Here is a 21768-nt window from a genome sequence, read left to right on the forward strand (position 1 = left end):
TGTCCATCACCAACTCCCGGAGTACACTCAAACTCATGTCCACAGAGTCGGTGATGCCATCCAGCCATCTCATTCTCCGTCGTCCCCTTCTCCTCCCGCCCCCAACCTTTCCCAGCATCAGAGTCTTTTCCAGTGAGTCAACTCGTCTCATGAGGTGGCCAAAGTATTGGAGTTTCAGCTTTAGCATCAGTCCCTCCAATGAACATCCAGGATTGATCTCCTACACAAACAATAAACGTGTGGGTGTGGGAGGGGCTGCTCCCAGGGCTCAGCAGGGACCCGAGGGCAGAGCAGCACTGTGCTCCTCTGGAAGGGGTGCTGTGGACCTCCCCTCCAGAGTGGACAGAAAGGTTGGAAGGAGGGGCCAAGAGAGGTGCTGAGAAGGAAGGAGGGCTGGCGGGCCTGGGTGCTTTTGGGTCTCTGCAGACTCAACCAACACCCCGTGCCTGCCTAAAAATAGACAGCTGCCCTTTCTGAGGCGAGGGCCGGCCCTCCTGTTGCCAGCACTGCCTGTCTCACACCTGGTGAGCGGTCAACTTGCAGGGAGGCAGGCCGGCCACCTCTGGGCTGGCCAGGAAGGTGCCCCAGGGGCTGGTCCAGGGACACAGGGGCTCCAGGTGTGCGGAGAGGACCGTGGTGGAAAACGTCTCTTGTGTTTGGCACAACTAAACCCCTTTGCAGCGAGAGTGCTGCAGGCTGTGGGGTCCCTCTTAGGACTCCACTCCCACCCCCACCTGCAGGGAGCTAGTGAGAGGTCTAAGGCAGGAACCCAGGCCCCCCCTCACCATTCCCCTTACTGCACAAGGGGACCCAAGGTGTTCAGAGACCCTCTCCCCTCCAGCCTGCCTCTCCCTTGCTTCCCTGCCTCTCAGTCACTTCCTGCCCCACCTACTTGTCCCCTCACTCCTCATTCCCAGCTTCTCTTACCCCCGTTCGTCAACCCTGCTTCCTAGCACCCCTGCTTCTCCTCTGCTTCTCCTCCTCCCTCCCTCCTTAGCCTGAGCCCAGCCCTTCTTCGGGTGTCCAGGAGGTCTTTGGCAAGGACAGCACCCACCTGTGGCTGCATATATCACAATAGTGTCTACTCTCTTTCATCCCTGCCGACCTGCCTGCCAAGGACATGTGTGAGGCGCAGAGACAGATCGCGAGGGGGCTGAACAGTCGGATTTTATTATCAGTCTCCAGAGCAGTCCTGTGGTTCCCACATGACCAAGAGTTCAAATTCTGAGTACAAAGTTGTGCCCACGTGCACCCACCCACACGGAAATCCTTTAAGGATCATGGCGGAGAAGCCCACCCGCCCCGCGCAGCCCACTGTGAGCCCCGACCAGACAACCAAGCAGATGTAGGGCTTTTTGGCCTGGCTCTGCCCAGCCCTATGCCCATCATGGCTGACGCTCTCCTTCCTATGAGGATACACCTTGAGTTCTGCCTTCACAAAAGGCAAATGCGGCCCGGCAGCACCGGATCTGAGAAAGCCCTCTACACACAGCTCAGGGCACCGGCTGGCCGAGCCCCGCCATCTACAAATATCATAGAACCCCGGCAGTGGGGACTTCCCAGAAGTCACTTGCTGAAATGCAAACATAGAGCAACCCCATAGGGTCAGACATTTGGCAGAAGACTGGGCCCGATTGTCCTAAATGACAAGGACTCTGCACGCATTCTCTGAGAATGACTCTCCTGCTGGCCGGCCAGCCTGGAGAGAGAGCCTTCCGGAGAAGGGGTGCATCCAAGCCTGAGGCCACACAGCCGATGCGAAGGCTCTTCCCCTGCCAGAGGAACGCCCCGGCCCTCTTGTCCTCTGGGCTAGGCGGCCACCTGCGGGTCTCGCCGGTCACCAAGGCCGCCAGAGGCCACAGGCAGGCTGTCGCGCAGCGGCGGCAGTGGCGGCCTTGGCCGGGGCAGCTGCGGGCGCGGGGCTGGGCGCCTTGGGCTCCTTGGCGGGCGCTGCGGTTGCGGCCGGGGGTCGCTGGAAATGGTACAGCAGCTTCATCTGCGTGTCGCTGGCCGCGTGCAGCGTCAGGAACTGCACGGCCTCCTGCAGGCACCACGAGTAGCCTTCGCTGTAGTCCTGGTGCAAGCTCTTGGGGCCGGCGGCGGCGGCGGCGAAGGCTGCGGGGACCGGGGCAGCAGTGAGCGGGGGCCGGGGGCCGGGGACAGCGGTGAGCTGGGACCGCGGTGAGCCGGGGCGCGGGGAGCAGTGTAGCGGGCAACGGGGCCAGGGGCGCAGGGAGGCGGGCAGCGGTGAGCGGGGCGCCGGTGAGCGGGGTCAGGGAGCGCCGGGCGGCCGGTCGCGCGGCCCGACTCCTGGACGCAGGGCGGCTCACCTTTGCTGTGTTTCAGGTAACTGACGGCCATCTCAAGGATGTCGGCCTTCTCCAGCTTGGAGTTGGGCTGGTGGCGCGCGAACTCCTGCTCCAGCAGCAGCTTCAACTGCTCGATGCTGCTGTTGATGCGGTCGCGGCGCATCTTCTCCACCACCGGTTTCCGCAGCTGCAGGCGGGAGGAGGGGGCGTCAGCCGGGCTCGGGCCACGCCGGCGCGGGGGCCGCGAGGACCGCGCGCCAGGCCGGCCGCGCACTTACTCGGTTTTTCTCTTTGGGGCTGAGCAGCTCCACGGCCACGGTGCTGGGAGCCATGCCTGGCGCGGGGAAAAGCGAGGCAGCAAGGCGGCAGGGAGCGGAGCTGGCGCGTCCCGGGCTGGCGCGGACCCCGGCCCCTATATAGGCGCGGGCGGCGGGCTGGCGCCTGGGGCCCGGGTGCCGCGGCCGTTCCCACACTCCGCGGCCAATGACGGCGCGGGCCGCACAAAGGCGCCGGCCCATTAGCGCACGCTAAATTGCCTGTGAATTGGCGCGGGCACAATGGGCGCTCCCCGAGGAGCAGGTGGGCCGCGCGGCACAATGTCCGGGCTGTGGGAACGCGCTCGCCCTCATTAGCATCCCGGGGCCTGATGCTGGGAGCCCCGCGCCTCAATATGCTGCCTTTTCCCAGGCCGCAGGGAGGAGGGCGGGGGGCAGGAAGGAGCGGCGCCCTCGCCGCCCCTCGCCTCCCCAGCCCCCTTCTCGCCCTACAGCCCCCTCCCCAGCGACTCAGCCCTGCTGGCTTGCAGAGGCCAGGAGCGCAGATACGGAGAAAGCTCTAGAATGTACAAGTGCGGCAGCTTCCAGAGGGCTGGGCACCCTCCCAGGCAGGGACCTGCTGCCCTCAGGGGAGGGGGAACGGAGGAAGCAGATACAGCCACCTCCCTCTGCTCAGGTGGAAGAGGGGCTCTCAGCATCAGACATACTGGTGTATGTGGCAAGTCCCCAGACTGTCACCTGGGACATGTGACTTAAGAGCAGGAAAATGGGCTGCTGCGCCTCCTAGGCTGGGCTTTGGGTAGCTTCAGGGAGCCAGAGTCCCTGAGATGCCTTCCAGGAGCTTCTGCGCCCCCTCCTCTGGGGAGCTAAGGCTTATCAGGCTGTAGCTTCTGGGGTGCTCTGAACTGACAGGTGGCCGCCATGGCCCCACCCCACCCCCATCTGGATGGGAGTCCGACCCTGGCTGTCACAGTGGCTCCAGGCATGCTCCTTACAGGTGTGTGGTCACTGCTCCCATGGGACAGGGGGGAAAACCTCAGCCACATGCTGTCCTATTTCAGCCCTGGGGGCACCTGTAAGGTCTGCTGTCCTTAAGCATTTTGCCAGTGGTGGGGAAGGGGTGCCAGGAGGCAGACATGAGGCCCCTGCCTGGAGCCCACACCAATGCTGTACCAGCTCAGACCCACTAGCGGAACCACTGATCCTGGTCCCTGGTCAGCCCAGCTGAGGGCCAGTGATGACTTGGGCGCCAGCCCCACCCTGGGTCCCTAGGGGAGTGGCTGCTTGGAACAACCCCCTCCACCCAGAACAGTCACTGTCCCCTGATTCTCTGCAGTCAGGAATCCCGTTCTGTAGGGACTGAGCGAGGGGGTGGGGCTGGGACTGCCTTCTAGGGGCAGGACAGGATCCAGGAAGGTCCAAGGGGGAGCAGGGCTTCAGCCCTGCTGATACAGTTGGCATCAGGACGCATTAGCTGGAGTTCAAATCCAGGAGCACAGTTCCCTGGACAGCAGCCATGTCTGAGTGTGACTAGGAATCTCAGGGCCCTAACAAAGGTCTTGGCAGGGACTTGCAGCTTTGAGTAGCCTGCTTGGTGGACCTGCTCAAGAAGTCCACAGCACAGGAAGCCTTTGGTGACCCAGAGAGGGGCCCATCCAGGAAGCAGGAAGATAGTGGGCAGGCTTGGCTTGGACTCAGCCCAAGACAGCCTTGAGAGCCCCTGGTCACCCCTGGGATGGATTAGGTGAGGGGCTCTGGGGGTGGAAATGTCAGGTGACTTTGGATCGAGATAGAAGACAGCCCAACTTCACCCTTTGGCACCTGCTTCTCCCCTGAAGCTCCTCTCCTGAAGGGGACACAGGTCCAGGTTGGCTGTGGGAGGCAGGTGACCCTGAGGTTCCAGCCTTGGGCCTGGGCTCCTCTTTGAGCAGGGGGACCCCTGCCACAGATATCTGGCCATATCTGGTTGATGCCAAAGGGCAGAGGGTACCTGGGCAAAATGGGGGTGGGTGTGCAGAGGGCACGTGCTCTGTACTTTGCTCCACAGCCCATTTGGCAGCTCCCACAGGCTAAAAGCGGGACCTGGTGACGCTCAGCCAAAGTAGGGCTTGTGCTGGGTGACTGGCCTGCTTATGGACTCCCTGGGGGCCAGGTTGTGGATGGAGAGCAGAGTGGCTGAGTCTCCTGTGTCCCCATTCCCACACCCTGCCAGCCCAGCACCCGGTGCCAAGGAGGAGCTTGGCCAGGAAAAGGGAACGCAGGAGTAAGGGGTGGACCCTGGCTGCAGCCCCCACCTGAGCACACATATGCCTGACTGCCCGGCTGCTGGCAGTGGCGCCCCAGAGTCCTGCCCAGAGCTGAGAGCAGCACCCAAGCTGGGACCTGTTCCCTGCCCCCTGGCTTCAGAGGGGCAGTTGGCTGGGGCGTGTGCCTTGCCCTGGCTGCCTCCCCCAAGCCACCTTTCGGCCCAGAGGAGACACGTGCCAGCAGAAGTGGTCCGGCCCCCACCACCCCAACTGCATGCCCACCTGCAGTGGGCCAGGGTGGAGGTGAGGGTAGCGGGTGGTCTATGGGGGAGCTGCCTTCTCCCTCCCTCCACCCCCTCCCCCTGACAGGAGCAGCTTTGATCCAATTTTGAGTTGTGGGAAATATGAAATGAATGGTGTTAAATCTCAGCCCGGCCGGATGAAAGGCTCGCTGGCTCCCTCCCCGCGTGTGGGCCAGATGGCAGCGCGGCCTCCGAGGCACACGCCTGGCCTTTGTGGGCCGCTTAACACTGTGAATGGGGCCAAAGTGTGGGAAAGTCGCTGGGCTCCTGGCTCACACGTCCGAGGTGAGTGGCCCAGCAGCCTGGGGGGGCTGCCGAGGAGGGAGGGTTTGGGGGCAGGGGGAAAACCCAGGGCTGTGCCTGGCTGGCAGTCTTAGCTCAGAGGCAGGGTGTGGAGGGGGTCAGATCCTCCACCTTGGCAGCCCCCAGCAGCTGGGGAGGAGAGAGGGGAGCTTGTCTTGCCGCCATCCTGGAGAGCTCACCAAGTCTGGGGTGGGGTGTCTGGGAACAACCACTGAGTCCTGTGGGGACTCAGGCCAAACACACTAGCTGGGTGTGATTATGTTAGAATTCGGTAATCTAGGACCACAACCCATTTCTAAGTAACCCACGCCTCAAGTCCACCCCTCCCAGGCTGACTGCAAAGCCAAGAGCACCATGGAAGGGGGCGAGCTCCAGGGGCATTTGCTCCCCGTGTCCAGGGAGGTCTTCTCGTTGGGAAGGCAAATGGTGCAAGCGGTGTGGAAAACAGTGTGGCAGTTCCTCCAAAGTTAAACAGAATCACCACGTGGCCTGGCAATTCCACTCGTGCTCTGTACCCAAAATAATTGAAAGCAGGGTCTCAAAGAAACCCTTGAACACACATGTTCACAGCAGCATATTCACAATTACCGAGAGGTAGAAACAACCTGTGTCCATCAGTGGATGAATGAATAAACAAAATGTGGTTCATCTATATGACAGAATATGATCCAGCCTTCAACAGGGAGGAGGTCCTGACACCTGTTCCAATGTGGATGGACCTTAGGACACGAAGCTGAGTGAAACAAACCAGACACAGGGGGACACATCCTATGTGATTCCACTTCTCTGAGGTCCCCGGAGGAGTCAAAGACACAGAGACACAATGTAGGAGTGTGGGGGCCGGGGGAGGGGGAAGGTGTGGGGAGTGAGTGAGTGATGAGGACGGAGCTTTGATTTGGGAAGGTGAGAACATTCTGGAGACATGGGGACGGCTGCACAACAATGTGAATGTGCTCAGTGCCACTGAGCCGTGCACTCAAAAATGGTTGAGACAGTACTCTAATGTTATGTGTATTTTACCACAGTTTTAAAATATATATAAACAAGGAGGACTCCACACATTCACTCCCGCCCAGCCTTGTATTTGACCCCAGGCGACTCTGCCCCGATCTCCCAGTGCCCTGCAGGCAGGACTGGTCTGAAGGGGACACTGCCATACCCACTGGCCTCTGCCCAGCTCCAGACTGCCCCTCCACCCTGCCTGGGGCCAGATTGCCTAACAGGTTGTGCTGTCCACAGGGCCTTATGAAGCCCCAGTGTCTCAGGTACAGGAGGGTTTCCTCCGTGGCATGTGGGGAGTGGGTAGGCTGGGGCAGGTAAGGAGCAAGGCTGGTCTTCTGGGAAAGCAGAGATTCCACCATCCACAGTGGTGCCCCCACATCGAGGGCCACCACAAGGACCCCAGGCTGTGCACAGGGCAGAGATGGGTGCCCCCTGGGGTTGTTCTATTGGTTCCAGCGAGTCCCTGGCCAGCCCTCCATCACCACCTGGACCACCTGCTGTGACCCCTGAGAGAGCACCCAGGGCAGCAGGGAGGTGCCTGGCTCATCTCCCCAGGTGTGAAAGGACAAGGCTGCCACTCAGAGTCACCCCCAACCAGGCAGGCCCCTGGGGGCCCTGCAGGGTCTTCAGGCTGCTGAGTCTGTCTAGGGGTGGAGAGGGCACTGGGGTCTCTCTGTGGGGATCCAAGCGGTGCTCGATGGGGATAACAGTTTCAGTTTTTCAGCATCTACTAAGCACCACACAAGGAACAAGAATTTGCCTTCTTAGGACTGCCCAGGGAGGGGACTGTCCCTTCCCTGTTTGCCAGGCAGCAACCAGGGGGGTCACAGAGGTTAAATCTTGCCCATGGTCCCATGAACTCAGGGACAGCTGACATGATGGTGATGGTGGTGAGTCCACATTTTTGAGCATTTATTACTAGGTCCAAGGCGAGGAGAGCCCATAGGCACATCGAGAGGTTGCTGAGGCCACATGGAGGGTGAGGGTGGGAGCTGGGACTTGGACCTGCAGAGGTGGGGTTGGGGAGGGGAAGGAGTGCAGAATCAGGGCTGGGGGCCTGGGGCGCGGATGTGAGTGGAGCCTGCTGTGGAGATGGGACTGGGGAGAGGCAACATATTTCCCCTTCCCTTAACCCCGGGTGTGTGCGAAGGGGCACGTTGATCGCTCCCTGGATCCCCTGGCTGCAGCCATGCTCCAGATGGCGGGTGGCCAGGACTCGACAAAGGGGGGCCACAGCTCCCAGGCAGGCTGCGAGGCATGCGGGCTGCCTTTGTGGCTTGAAGGCAGAGGGTCCGGAATGTGGGAACCTCTGACTGCATGGGTGCACTGTGGTGGAGGTGCTCTGGGGGAGGAGTGCTCTGAGGTGCGGGAGCACCCAGCCCTCCACTGTCTGCTCTCCTCCACCCTAGCTGCCCGCACCCCCAGAACCAGACCAGAGAGCTGGATGTGATAGGAGACTCTTCTCCCCTCTTCCCACTGTGGATGCTTCCCTCTCCTTCCCTGGGTCTGGGTCAGCAGACACATGGATGATGTACCTGGCCTGTGAGGGGACTGAGGAATGGCCCCTGTCCTGGGGCTGGAGCAGGGCTAAAATTGGGGCTGGGAGAACTTACACGTAGGAGGTCACCTTGAGGGAGTATTTAGCCTACCATGTGGTTGCAGGGAAGAAAGAAAGTCCACCTGACATTAGCAGAGAGGTGGGGGGAAGCTTCCCAAATGCTGACAGTTTGGGGCCAGAAACTTAGTTTTTCTTCTGTCTGCTTTCTTCAGATTTTCTGGAAGGAGCATCAACTGCTTGTATAATTTCTGAACGGGCACATTTAGGCTTGCCTGGGGCCCCAGGGAGCATGGGGCGTCTTTGGGAAAGCTTGAGATACTGACATTTTTTAGAAGAGACCTGGGTTTAGAGGGCTGAAGAGAAAGGTGGGGATACCAAGGGAGGACTTCCTGGAGGAGGTGGTGCCCAAGGAGGTCCTTGAAGGGAGACTGGCTGTGTGCCTGGTAAGGAATTCTGAGAAGCTTTAGCCAGGTAAAGAGACTGGACTTGGGGGTGAGCAGAAGCAGGGATGGGAAGTTTCCAGGTCTGGTTGGAGGAGGCTTTCCCATGTGTGTGCCATGCATGTGTGCCCTGGCATGCACGACCATGGATGTGCAGCCATGCCTGGGCTCTGGAGGTAAAGGGCCTGGCACTGCCCCCAGCCCCTCAGCTTGGCTGGCTTCCCTTGGTGGGTCAGCATGTGTATGCACCTCAGGCATCCTCTCCTCCCTCCTCCGGCCTGGCATTAGGGGCCCCAACTGAAGGAGGACCGAGTTGGGCTGGATGCTACTCTGGGCGCCCCCTCCTGAAGCAGGTGAACTCGGGGCCCCGGGTGGGTGTGGGAAGACCTTGTCTGTTAGCAGCCCCCATCCTCACTGTCTGGGGGTCAGTGCCCTCCCCAGGGCGGCACCATGGCTCGCCCAGGCCTCCAGCAACATATAGAGGCAGGAAAGATTATCCCCATCTCACAGGGGAAACTGAAGTGTTGAGAGTGCCATGGTCCACCAGCACCCTATCTGGGGCTGGGCCGTGGTGCCAGGCCACATGGCGGGTCAGTCAGCCCCCTGAGCCCAGAAGGGGCTGAGGGTTCAGGGTGTCTGGGGAGGGGCCTCTCCCCAACCACGACACTCAGAGCTCAGGACCAGCGCTCCTGGGTTATGCTGGACCTGGGAGGTGGACTGGAAGTCCAGGGATGGCAGGTGAGGGGATGCTTTCAAACAGCAGGAAACCCGAGGCCCGGTGTGGAGGGGGCACACAGATGCCACTTCTTGTCCCTCAGCCTGGAGCCCCCATAATAGAGGCCAGGTTGCAGAAAGGCAGCCCCCAGCCCTCTCCCCAGGGCAGTTGGGGATCCACAGACAGCTTCTTGGCCAGTTCTGGGTGCTGCTGGGCGGGCATTCCAGGGGGTACCCCCTTCTGCTCCAGGACAGAAAGCAGGCTGCAGGGGGTGATTTGGGAAGGGGGGGGTCTGCCATACTCTCTCCACATCTCCTCCTCAAGTCAACCTGGAGGCCAGGCCACCCCAGCTCACAGGGCACTAAAGTAAAGCCGGCATTTCCTGAGTGCCCACCGCATGCCGAGCCCCAGAGGAGAGGCCTGGTGTCTGCTTCTGGGATCCATGGATGATTATTATCATGTCCATTGCACAGATGAGGAAACGGAGGCTTCAAAAGAGGAGGGGTCTGGCCCAAGGCCGCAGACTGAGCCAGACAGCCGGGGCCCTGCAGCTCCTCCTGCCCACAGGTCAGAGTGGGCAGCAGCTCCAGGGGCTGAAGCAGGGGCTGGTGGCTTTGTCTTCTGCTCTCCTCTCTACCACCCTTCGCTCCCTCTGGTCTCGCTCCTGTGCCTTAAGGCCACAGAGCCCCTGCCCAAGCCTGCTTCTGGGGGTCAGGCTCTCAGCAGTGCCTTGCAGCTTCTCCCTAGGCTCAAAGTTCTCCAGGCTGGGTGCCCAGAGACCCACTGAGACCCTCATCCAAAGTGGGGTGGTTTCCAGGGGCACTGCTGGGGGAAAGAATGCCCTTCTCGGCCCTCACCCCGGGGGCTGGGTGGGACCAAGTTGCCCATCCTGTGGTGGGGCAAGTCTGCCGCCAGCTCCCAGTTTCTGGGGTCTGTACTGCCCCTGCCTGTACAGACCCCCCCCCCCCCACCCAGAAGATGGTCTCCTTCCCTTTGGCATTTCAGTAGTACACTGGGGGGAGCTGGTTTTGGGGGAGGAGGGACTGGGCGGGTTGGGCACAGGGTGTGTCCAGACAGGCTGGGCTCTGCTCTTGCCTTCTGTGCCTTGCTTTACCTGTGTAGGATGGGCTTTCTCTGCCAAGACCCCTTTCTCTGCCAGGGGCACTGGCTCCAGGTTGCTGGCGCTAACTGAGGGTGTCTGGGCCAGGTCATAAACCTGATAACTGGGTCACATTCTGAGATCCCAGAGCTTGGACCCTCCCCAGAAATTGCCCTTGGATGGCTGCCTGGCCTCCCCGATCCCTTACCCCCTTCTCTCATCTCATCAAGGTTATGCTCTATCCTGGGGTTGAAGCAAGGCATCCACAGATCTGAGGGACCCCTGCATTCCATGAAGGGGTGGGGGGTCAGCCAGGGACTGTAGACTTGGGGACCCCCTCCCCCGGATTTTGCGGACCAAACAGGCCCCAGGTTCCTAAAAGAGCTTCGCTGCAGACTTGGCAGACAGGAGCACAGACCCGGGGTTTCCATCAGCCCTTACTTCCTGGGCTTCAGTTTTCCAGGTGTAAGGTGGTGGCTGGGGGTGGGGGGGCCGTCACAGGGGGGTGGCCACAGGGACGCGCGGAGGTGGGCGGTGGGAAAGCGCGGGAGCCGCGTGTCTCACGGCGCCTCGGGATTAGGGGCCGCGCGGGCCCACGTGGCCGCGCCCCGCCCCCGCCCCGCGAGGCCAGGGCAGGGCCAGGTCGCTGTCCCCAGCTGGTTAAAAACCCCGCGGTGTCAGAGAGCAGCTCGTTCCCAACCTCTGAAAGGCAGACAAGCCCTTTATTGCTCTATTATAACGCGGAGCCAGATGGTCTTTTGGGAGTTGCCCCCCCTCGCCCCCCGCGGCCGCCCTCATTCATTCAGGGGCAGACCCCGGCGCTAATGCCGCCGGGAGGCTGGGGGCGGGGGAGCCGGCACGCTTCCGCGGCCGCCGCGCAGTGTGGGAACCGCCGGGCAGTGCGGACCCACGGCCCGCCCGCGGGAGGGGCTCGGATGGGCACGCACGGAGCTCCCGCGGGGCTCGCAGGCCGGGCCGGGCAGGGCCGGGCGGGGAGGGAGGACTCCTGGCGGCCCTCACCGGGTAGCCTGAACCCAACCGTACCTCGGTCTCCTCATCTGTAAAGCAGGGAGGATGCCTGCGCCCACCTACTAGGTTTTGGAGTGCTGGATAGGGGCGGGCCGCAGCCTTCCGCCATTTTCATGCCTTCCGAGAAGAGCGCTGTTACATGTTTATTTAAATCCTTGAAAAAAACATCCAAAGAAGAAAAATATTTTGAGACACGTGAAAATGAGATGAAATTCAAATTTCAGCATCCAGAAATAAAATTTTACTGGACCACAGCCAGGCAATCTCTCTGCTATTAATATGAGGAGTGCTGCCTTCCTGGATGGAGGCAGACCAGAGTGGATGAACCACAGGCCCCTAAACCCTGACATATTTACTGTAGGGCAGGTTCGCTCACTTGCAGTCAGGAACGGCACCCACCACACCGTCGCTGTGTTAACTGCTATCCTTACCACCAGCACCCCCATGCGTGCAGGTTCCTCTGTCCATGGGATTCTCCAGGCAAGAATACTTGAGTGGGTTCCCATGCCCTCCTCCAGGGAATCTTCCTGATTCAGGGATCACCCCAGGGATCGAATTCCAGTCTCTTAAGTCTCCTGCATTGGCAGGTGGATTCTTTACCACTAGTTCCACCTGGGAAGCCCTCATGTCCCTTGTACAGGTAAGCAAACTGAGGCCCAGTTTGTGGCTGAGACCAGACTGGACCCTGGGGTAGGGCAGATGGGGCAGCAGAAAGCACCATGGTGGTCACTCAGCTCCTAGACCCCACTTTCATGTCTTCCACTGCCCGAGGGGGCTCTTCCCCTTCGCACCCATTGGAAAGAGTCCATGCCCCCCAGCACAGATGCTGTTGTGCACCACAGAGAAGATCCGTTTTGTGCTAAAAGCACCCAGCTCCGCTCCCCCTCCTTCCCGGGCTAAAGTTAATCCTCACATGGCTGCCCCCATGGGCTCATTGGGGGCCCTAGGCTGGCCTGTCCAACCCCTTCCTCCACCAGCAGTCCAGCTCTGGACCTCAGTGTCCCCACTGATGGTCGGATTGGTCTTGCTGATCTGTAAGGTGCTCCCCTGCCTTGTGCTTAGGTCAATGGGGGCTTGAGGGATGGGAAATACAGGGGACAGCAGCTCAGAGGATGGGGGCTTTAGTCAGGCCCAATGGGGCCTGCTTACTGTTGGATCAATTATGGGGGGATGCCAAAGAGACCTGCAGTTCTGGGCCACTGAGTTTGGAAATCCTTTCTCTTTGCCTCACTGGGCTGACCCAGCCCCATCCCCCTATCCTATGATGGCTGAAAGGAGAAAAGAATCCAGCTCTGCTGGTACTGTCCCAGCCGGGACCCTCTGCTCCCAGGTATTATGGGGATCACAGATGTGAGGCTCCACATCCTTCTTGGTCATTCTTCCCTGATCCCTGGACACTCAGTTCCTTCCCAACCCCCCACAGGATCCCTGCCCTGACGCCAAACTACTTTATCATCATTCTCTCTGGGTACCTGCTGGCTCCCACCTCCTGCAGACCCCACGTTATAACTGGCAGTCAGAGCCCAATGCCAGGGGCTCCAGGCTTCCAGCCCATTGAGGGGACCCTTCAGTGAGGCTCAGCAGTAGCCCAGGGCATACTTGGTGCTCCCTGAGCCACTGGGCTGGGGAGTCTCCTTGGACCCACTCAGTGGGGCAGTAGACACGATGTCTGGTTCACAGGTGAAGGCAAGTGTGGCCAAACCAGTCTTGGGCTCCTGGCCAGCCAAAAGCTTAGGGGAGGGGGCAAGATCAAGCCTGCCCACCCCCAGCTACTTAAAGTTTTGGTTAAATGCCAGGCAGAGTGCCCAGAGCCTGGCCATGGGGTCTCCGCTCAGGTAGAGGTGAGGGCTACCTTCTCTGGTTGCCCCCAGGTCTGGCAGTGACCCCATCTTCGGTATCCCATCTCTAGCCTCTGGGACTCAGACGGCTGGTCTCAACCACAGGTGTCCAGCAGGCGGCCTCCTGGGTTCACCCAGTAGCTCTGGGCCCCATGGGGCAGCTCCCCCCTACACTGGAGCTCCTAGGTTTCCCTGTGTATGGAACAAGACAGGGGGAACCCCAGTGGTCTCGCCAGCCCTGTGGACCCCCTTCGTCGGATGCTACTTGAGAAAGCCAGGGGGCCTGTGGACAGGGAGCTTGTGCTGCCCAAGGCTGATGCCGGCTCTTGGCTCTGGGGCTTTTTCTGAGCCGCCGCCCCGCAGCCCTGCCCACCCCCAGTCCGCGGGAATTTGGGCGGGAGGCCCACTCCGGGTGGCTTCCCACACCCCGCCCCCTGCTGGGGACATTCATCCGGCACAAAAGGCGCGTGCCCGGCGACAAACTCATTCACACGGGCCGCCGGGCTTTGTGTGCGGGGCTGCGGACCCAGAGGCCATCTGGGGAGCAGTCGTCCCAGCAGGGCGGGGCCCTGGGCTGCCTTTGAAGGTTGAGGAAGCGGCAGCGGCTGGAAGGCCACACATCTGGCCTGGCATCACCTTCCTGTCCCACAGCCCCCAGGGTGTCCCATGCATGGCCCAGCCTGGCACTGCTAGGATGATGAGGGGGCAAGGGGGGCGCCTGCCTCCCCTCCCCAGGCCTTAGGATTGCTACCCCTTGGATGCACCTATCAGAGAGCCTCTGGGGGCAGCATGGCCTCAGGACAAGGCTGTGGGCTCAGGACTGAAACCCAGGCACTGCGACTACTATTACCACTTAGTAGTAGACCTCGGTTTCTTCATCTGTAAAATGGGACTAACAACAGTCCACCGCAGGACCATGCTGAGGACGAAGGGAAGGGATAAAGGCAGAGTATTCAGGTGGCCATGCAGGCACTGCTGGTACTAATGCTTTTGTTTCCACCCACCCCACTTGGTTCCATTTCTTGGGTTGGTGATCCCTGCCCACACCAGGGCTGCGTGAAAGCCACCTGATGGAACAGGAAAAGGCCGGGTGCAGGGCCAAGGAGCACCCAGGACGATGTGACCTCAGCAGTAGCAGGGCTGGTCTGTCCTCTGTCCAGTAGAGCACAGGTGGGCCTGCCTCCCTCTCAGGATTCCAAGCAATTCCAGGGAGAAGCTGCATGTTCTGCTCAGTCTGCATGCCATAGGCGCTAAGTAAGTGTGCCCCGCTATCCCCATTCAGGTCCCCTGACCTCCACCCTGTGCCTGCCCTGAGTCAGCCCAGCGTGGGCACAGCCCCAAGCATACCCTTCTGCTGACCAGCCCCTGAAGGGTGAGGGACCTGGACAATCCGAGGGGAGAGCCCCTAGGGGCAGTGTGGGGGTGCTCCCTGAGAGCCTCACCTCATGTGGCAGGCGGTTCTCAGCCTGGCAGCTGGACGGCTGGGGGCAGGGAGCAGGGCATCAGGGTTCCCCCCCCACCCCGCCCCGCTCAGGGATCCTTCCTGTCCAAGGGGCTGTAGGGCCAGGGCTTGGCTGACAGGACCTCTGCGGAGGCGCCCTGCCCCCACCCCCGCCGGGAGGGATGTCCTTGAGAGGGTGTCCTGCAGGCCCCGAGATAATCCCTGCCTTTGAGAGGCTGTGAGAGGCTGGCCGCGGACTTTCCCACAGCCCCACATAAAGGCCGGCCGCCAGCTGCTCTCCCACAAAAGGCTCCCAGCCTTTCAGGGCCCGGCGGCGGGCGGGGTGAGCAGAGGCGCAGTGCAGCCTACCTGGCCACCCCCAGGCAGAGCTTGCAACCATGGGGGCGGCGCCTGCCCATTGCCCACTGGGGACTGGGAGGTCCCTGGGGCTGGGCACTTGGGAGAGCCCTATGGGGCCACTCAGGCCAGCCATCTGCCCCTCCCCTCCCTCTGCTGGCATGATTCTCGGGCCTGTCACTCATCCTTGGCTTTCTCCCTCAGACCGGCACACTCCTGCTGCTGTGCCTGCCTTGCCACTGGGCTGCCCTCTCCCGCTCCCCCACTGGCCTCAGATCACCCATCACCCGCTGGCACACTGCCTTGCTGCTTTCTCGCTTCCTTTACTTAGACACCCTCACCTGCCCCAACCCCATTCTGCCACACCATGCAGGTGACAAGAGGGAGACATGGTGAAGGCAGAAGGCTGGGCGCAGCTTCCACCTTGACCTCAGCTTCCTCATCTGAGATGTGGGACAGCACTGCCACTTCCCTGGGCTGGTGTAAGAGCCCCCTAAATTCAGATGTTTCAAAATACCAAGTCCTGGAGGAAGCAGGGGGTGCGGTAAGGGAGGAGGGGAGACAGGGTACCTGGCCTCAGGAATTAACTGCCCAGTGCACATCAGACAAGGACCAGCCTGGGGAGGCCAGGGGAGCTTCCTGGAGGAGGTGGCAGCTGGAGGCTGGCAGGGGGAAGTGTGGGAACTCCCAGGGGCAGAGGCAATGCCCTCTCAGTGCAACCCAGCTGGTAGGACCTTTTTCTGATTCAGGCCGTGTCTTTCTGGGGCTCCACATTCTGGGGACCCTGCACCAATTGTCGTCCAGTGAGGATGGCCTTCTCCAGAAGGTCCCCTGTCTGGGAGAGCTCCTGGTCAGGTGTGAGCCACTGGAAAGGTTCATAGGACGGACCAAATGTGTCACCAGTGGACAGACAGCAACCAGAATGTGGCCAGTGGGGACACCTGTCCTCAGTGTCCGGGAAGAAACTGATCCGTATGCCAAGACCCCAGAGAGGGACTCTTTCCCTGGTCCTGAGTCCTGCAAGGCTGCTGGCCACTGGGGGCCGGGCCATGGGGCTTTGAGGACTGGTATCAGGAGCAGAGATATCCAGCTTGCGCCCACGTGTCCCCCAGCACCCCGCCCACACCCCCACCTGCTGGGGGCGGAGGCACTTCCTTATCCTAGCCACCGGCCTCTGGCATCCAAGCTTCGTCCAGCTCCGACCTCCGATTGGCTGCTGAGTGAGCGTGGGGAGGTGGGGAACCGTGTCTGCCCTTGGGCCCCCTACCCTTGTCCCAACCCGGTCCCATAAAAGCACCGCCTCTACCGCCTTCCTGCCGCCCTCCTGCACCAGGCGCCCCAGCCCTTGGCGTGACCCCGTGAGTACCCCCAGAGTGAACCCAGATCCGGGTCTGGTGAGACTGCAGCGCAGGGCATCCCCGGGGGTCACTTCAGGGTCCAGCGGACACCTCGCTACCGCTCTGCTCTCCCTCCTGTTCGAGCAGTTTGCGAGGCGCTAGGTCAGGTCAGAGCCGGGGAAGGGACGTGCTGGAGATGACTGTGGTACCATCCCTGGTGTGCTTTGCGTCTGTCCTGGCGAGGGTCGCGGAGGGGTGTCACCCAAACCCGGAGGTCGGGCCCCAGACAGCCCTCGCTCCCCCGCGCAGTCCCCAGCTGGGCTCACTCTCCCTGACACTGTTCACACTGCGGATGGATCCAGGGAAAGCGTGGCCTGCGGCCTCCGAGAAGCCTCCCGGGCCTCTCCCTGCACCAAGTGAGGATGGAGACCTAGGTGGAGCTGAAGAGCGACTTGCGGAAGAACCCCCGCCCCCGCCGCCCCAGAGCCTCTTGCGCAGGCACTCCCCTCTCTCTAGGGTGCGAATGCGGCCCAGATCGGGGCTTAGCCGTGATGGCCAGGTGCAGTAATCCTCCCGAAGAAGGCAATGTGGTTCCCCTACTTTTCCCGCCAAGGCTGAGCAGCCCGGCCTGCCACTGTCCGCTGTGGGCTGTGCCCAGGCCTTCACCTTGAAGAGGAGTCCTGGGGACAAGGGATTTGTATATTACAAAGGCGGTAAACGATCAAGTTTGTCCATGGCAGGGACTGGGGTGGGGCCGGGGTGGGTGTGCCTGGTCATCCCAGCCGGGCCCTGCAGCTCCATCTCTCCTTCTTTCAGGCTGGAGAGGACTAGATGCTTTATGTTAGAGCAGAAGTGAGGTGGTGGCGTGCTGTGCCCTTGAAGGGCATGCCCACCTGCTGGATATCAGTGGGCTAAGGGGCACATGCCATCCCCTTGGGATACAGGGGTATGCATTGCAGAGGTGCAGGGTTCATACCATGTCTTTCTCAGAACTGGACCACGTGGAGCTTGAATAAAGGTCCTGGTCTGCAGACTTCACCTGGGTCTCTGCCCCACCCTCAAGCGGACCACCACCCCTGAGATTTGGGGTCCCTGCCCAGGGCATGGGGAGGGGTCTGGGCCTCCAGGGTTGGGGCATTGTGCCAGGGTGTCCTGGGCTGGATCCCTGCCCTGCTGACCTCTTCCCTGGAACCATGGTCATTGCCCAGTCTACTCCCTCAGCCTCTAAGGACAAAGAAGACCCTCTGTCTTCTGGGGCCTCCCTGAGCCAGGCCTCCTAGGGGGAGCCTCCTGTCTCTGTGAACTCCCTGTGGTGCCCACGATGTGGGTTCTGAGCCAGAGCGACATTGTCCCCAGTTCATAGCAGAGCGTTCCTAGTGTGACCCTGCTGACCCAGGGACCCTGCCAAGGACACACCGGGAATTGGGTGGGGGTGGGCTGGCGCCTCTCAGCAGTGAAGGCTGCCCCTAACATCCCTCGCTCCCTTTCCGCGGTGGCCGCCCAACGTTACTGAGCAGAGTAAGGACTGGGGCTCCCCCAGGTACCTCTTCGTGGGCCCCTCAATCTTGCCCCCATTTGTTCCCTACGATTAGAGCCCCCTCCTCCCTTGGCGGCAAGGCTGAGAAGTCACGGGTCCTGGGCCCAGCCCGTGTCCCGCACTGAACCGGTATGGGAGGGGACGCGGGGTCACAATCTTAAAGGGAGTGTGGCACCAGGCTTCTTCCCCCGGCCCGCCGCTCCCCTGATCCTTGACTAAAGCCCATCCAGGAAAGACCCGGGCACAGATCTGGGGTTTGCTGCCCCCTGGCGTCTCCTGGCCTGGTCCTGCCGCTTGGCGGCTCCCTGAAGGGAAGGGGCTCTAAGTTTCTTCGCTTCCCAGCACAGGTGGAGGTGGAGGGTTCCTGGGCCCAAGCCTGCCCCAGGCCGGGTGCGGACAGACAGCCAGGGGCCGCCCCCCTTGGGCGGGGCTTCATTCAAACTCTGGAAAAGGGGTGGGGCTATGCGGAGAGCAAGCGGAAGTCAGAGAAGGTGGTCAGCGGGCAGAGTTGGTGACCACAGCAGCAGGCAGCAGCCTTGTGGATGGCGCTGCTGCCTCTGTGCCTGGAGTGGCTCCAGATGATGGGGTTGTGAGCCATCCCCCACCCCAATGAAGATTTCCACCTCTGAGCCCCCTGCTGCACACTCAGGGCTCCAGTTACTCCCCTACCAGCAGGTCACTCCTCTGGGGGAGGGGGCAGCCACCAATGGGCCATCCCTTTGCCCCATTCCCCAGTATCCAGTAGGTGTTTAATAAATGTGGGTTACACAGAGCTTGGTCTCCTGGAGGCCTGAGGAGCCTGGACTCAGGGTAAGGCCCGCTGGCTCAGAGCCCTCCAGTTTCCCTATCAGAGGTGGGCCGGGACCCTCAGCTGTGCAGCGGGTGACCGCCTGGTCCCTTGGCCCTGGAGGGCCCCCCTCCCTGCCAGCCTATCTGGGGACCTTGGCCCAGGGGTGGGGCTGGGGCCGTGGACACGGTCCTCTGCTTCCGGGTCAGTTGGGCAGTTGGTTAGCGTGGGTGGCTGGCGAATCCAGGGAGCCAATCTGTCACGTGTCAGATATCTCAGCAGCAGAATGTGGGGGACAGGTTGACCACGTCCATGTCACAGGCAGTGGAGACTCAGGGCTGCCTCACAAGTGCTGCTCAAAAAGGCAAGAACGCATGAGTTGGGGGTGGGGAGCCTCTCACCAGGCTGTGGCCACACACCTTTCCCCTCATGTCCCAGGTTTTCTTTGTGAAATGAAGCCTGTGACCACGCTGAAACAAAGGAGACAGGCCGGGGTGAGCATCTTTTTAATGTCCTGATAACAGTTTTGGGGAAGGACATGATCATGGTTCACATTTAAAAAGGAAACCATAGCTCTTGAAGGTGGACAACACCAGCTCCCAGGCCCCGGGGCCCCACCCTCCAGTGTCACCTCCTGGAGGCAGTTCCTTTTTATGGCCAAGGAAGGAAGCTGGAGCAACACCCCGGGGTGGCACCTCAAAGGTGCAGGGTCCATGGTCCAGGAGCCTGGCCAACTGGCCAACTCTTCCTGCACATAGCGTGCAGACCTTTAGTTCACATGCTTCCCTTTTATTTATATTCTCTTAGTTGAACATTTTGTTTGGAGATAATTCACAGGGAATTGTGCGAAACAACACAGAAGGAGCTCATGCACCCTTCACCGTCAGTAAACACCTCACAAAATTATAGTGCAGGGGGACTTCCCTGGCTGGCCAGTGGTTAAGAATCCATGCTTTCATTGCAGGGGTGAGGGGGCATGGGTTTGATCCCTGGTCTCGCATGCTGCATGGCACAGTTGGGGGTGGGGGGACCAACTATAGTACAGGGATCAGAATGACTCCCTTCCTTGGAGTCATTCGGTGCTTGTCCCTTGACGTCAGCTTGTCACGTAGCATCATGTCCTCAAGGTTCATCCACACTGTGGCAGGTGCCAGAGCTTTATCCCCTCCCTTGTATGGGGATGCCATTCTTCTGTGGCTGGACTCCCGGGTGTCTTCCACCCTTTGGTGACAAAGGTGACTAACTCTGTTGTGCCACGTGAGTGTACAGAGTGCTGGACATGGCTCCGGGGGCAGGAGTAGACCTGATTCATTTCTGAATCCCACAGTCCAGGGCTGAAGAGTGGGGGGTGCAGCAGGCAAGAAATACCTGATGTGGCTTCCTTCTGGGGACAGTATGGGGCTCCCAGGGCTGTCCTGGTCACCTGACCTTGACCAGCAGTGAATGTTAATCTGTGTCCTCATCAGCCTTTTTCTCGTAAAAGTGAAACATGCAGTTCCCACAACTTACAGCCTGCAGAAGAGGATAGAGGAGAAAGTGGAGGTTGTCTGTGGCAGAAAGCCCAGAAGCTTTATCAGGCAAATGGGCTTATGGTGGGTGCCTTCCCTGAAAAACGGTGTCCCCACCCAGGGGGATTTGATGAGGAGTTTTACAGCAGTGGTTCAGGGGCGGGATTGCTAATAAGGATCAGGGTGCGGGCCGGGCCTGCACTCCTTTAATCTGGCCTCAGTTGCTCTTTTCCATTGTCCCCTTCCTTCCCTGATTAGCAACTGTCTGAATCTGCTCTTTGGAACTCAGGAAAGGTCATAGAGGCTGGAATTTATTCCTTACAAACAAGAAATGGTAGACACAGAAAGGCTTCTGTGCCTGGGAGTCCCAGAGGCTCTGATAGGTTTCACTGTCAGGGACAGGGTAAGTCGCTGATGGCGCATCTCAGTACATCCCGCTGAGCAGGTGGAGCGAGGCTGGAGCTGAGGCTGAGGCAGGAAGGAGCAGCAGTCACTGCGTCAGCAGGGTCACTTCTGTGGCCTGACTGCGACTGTGTTCCGTCTGCGGTCACACCTGGTTGGTGTTGTCTTTGCGGGCATTGGCTGTGATGTGCTGTTGTTGTGTTCACTGGGAGGGCAGCGAGGCAGGCAAGCAGCTATCCTCGGCCTCACTGTTATCCGTCGGGTTTGTTCTGAATCTCTGCTCGGTGCCAGGTGCTGGGGACACAGACAGCACTGAACGAGGGAGAAAGTCCATGGCCCTCGGGGACTGCATTCTGCACTGCGTCTGTTTGCCCTGAGTCCCATCTACTCTGGATTCATGTGTTGAAGTGCTGACCCCCCAGCATGGCTGCGTCTGGAGACAGGCTCTCAGGAGGTGGGTAGAAGGGAGGGGCGCTGGTCCCAGGGGACTGGTGTGCTCCTAAGAAGAGAGACGTGGGGGATGTGGGTGAGGACGTGGCAAGAAGGCGGCCATCTGCGAGCCAAGGAGGGAGGCCTCAGGCCGACCCTGGACACCTTGATCTCAGACCTCCAGCCTCTAGACCTGTGAGAAATGATTTTTCCGTGTTTAAACCCTCCAGACTCAGGTACATTGCCATGGCAGCCCTCACCACTAGCCCCGCCCCCTTCCAGGCAGGCCGCAGCCCCATCCAAGCATCCCTGATCTCTGTCACTTGTGGTGATGTCTGTCTGCTCCTGGATTTCACATCAGTGCGGTCATGCAGCCTGGCTCTTCACTCAGCATCGTGACTGCAGGTCTGATGCTGTGTGCACCAAGTCTCACTGTCTTATTGCTGAGTAGGGTCCCATTGTACGAATATGCCACGCTTTGTGTGTCTACTCACCTATCTGGGTGGTTTCCGGCTCTTGGTGATTACTGGGAAAGCTGCTCTGAACTTCTGTAAACAAGTTCTGATGTGGACGTGTGTGTGGGCTAGGTTGCTTCAGTCGTGTCTGACTCTGCCACCCTGTGGACTGTATGTCGCCCTCCAGCCACCTCTGTCCATGGGATCCTCCAGGCAAGAATACTGGAGTGGGTTGCCATGCCTTCCTCCAGGGGATCTCCTCAACCCAGGGATCAAACAAGCATCTCAGATCTCCAGCATCGGCTGACGGGTTCTTTACCACTAGGACCACCTGGGAAGACCTCTGGTGTGGACATGTCTTCTCATTTCTCTTCCTTATTTACCCAGGAGGGGAATTGC

At 60.4% G+C, this 21768-nt stretch overlaps 1 protein-coding gene across 1 annotated transcript; it reads right to left on the bottom strand.

The window, feature by feature from the left end:
- Positions 1-1837: 1837 nt before the first annotated feature.
- On the bottom strand, positions 1838-2827 carry HES5 (hes family bHLH transcription factor 5). The gene is made up of 3 exons (XM_055419398.2): positions 2588-2827; positions 2331-2496; positions 1838-2115 (listed from the first exon to the last, which is right to left on the bottom strand). The coding sequence occupies exons 1-3, from the start codon at positions 2825-2827 to the stop codon at positions 1838-1840; spliced, it is 684 nt and encodes a 227-aa protein (XP_055275373.2).
- Positions 2828-21768: the final 18941 nt, after the last annotated feature.

The sequence above is a fragment of the Moschus berezovskii genome, chromosome 17 (genome assembly GCF_049115385.1).
Source record: "Moschus berezovskii isolate FMDL1 chromosome 17, NW_MosBer_1.0, whole genome shotgun sequence".
NCBI classification, from domain to species: Eukaryota; Metazoa; Chordata; class Mammalia; order Artiodactyla; family Moschidae; genus Moschus; species Moschus berezovskii.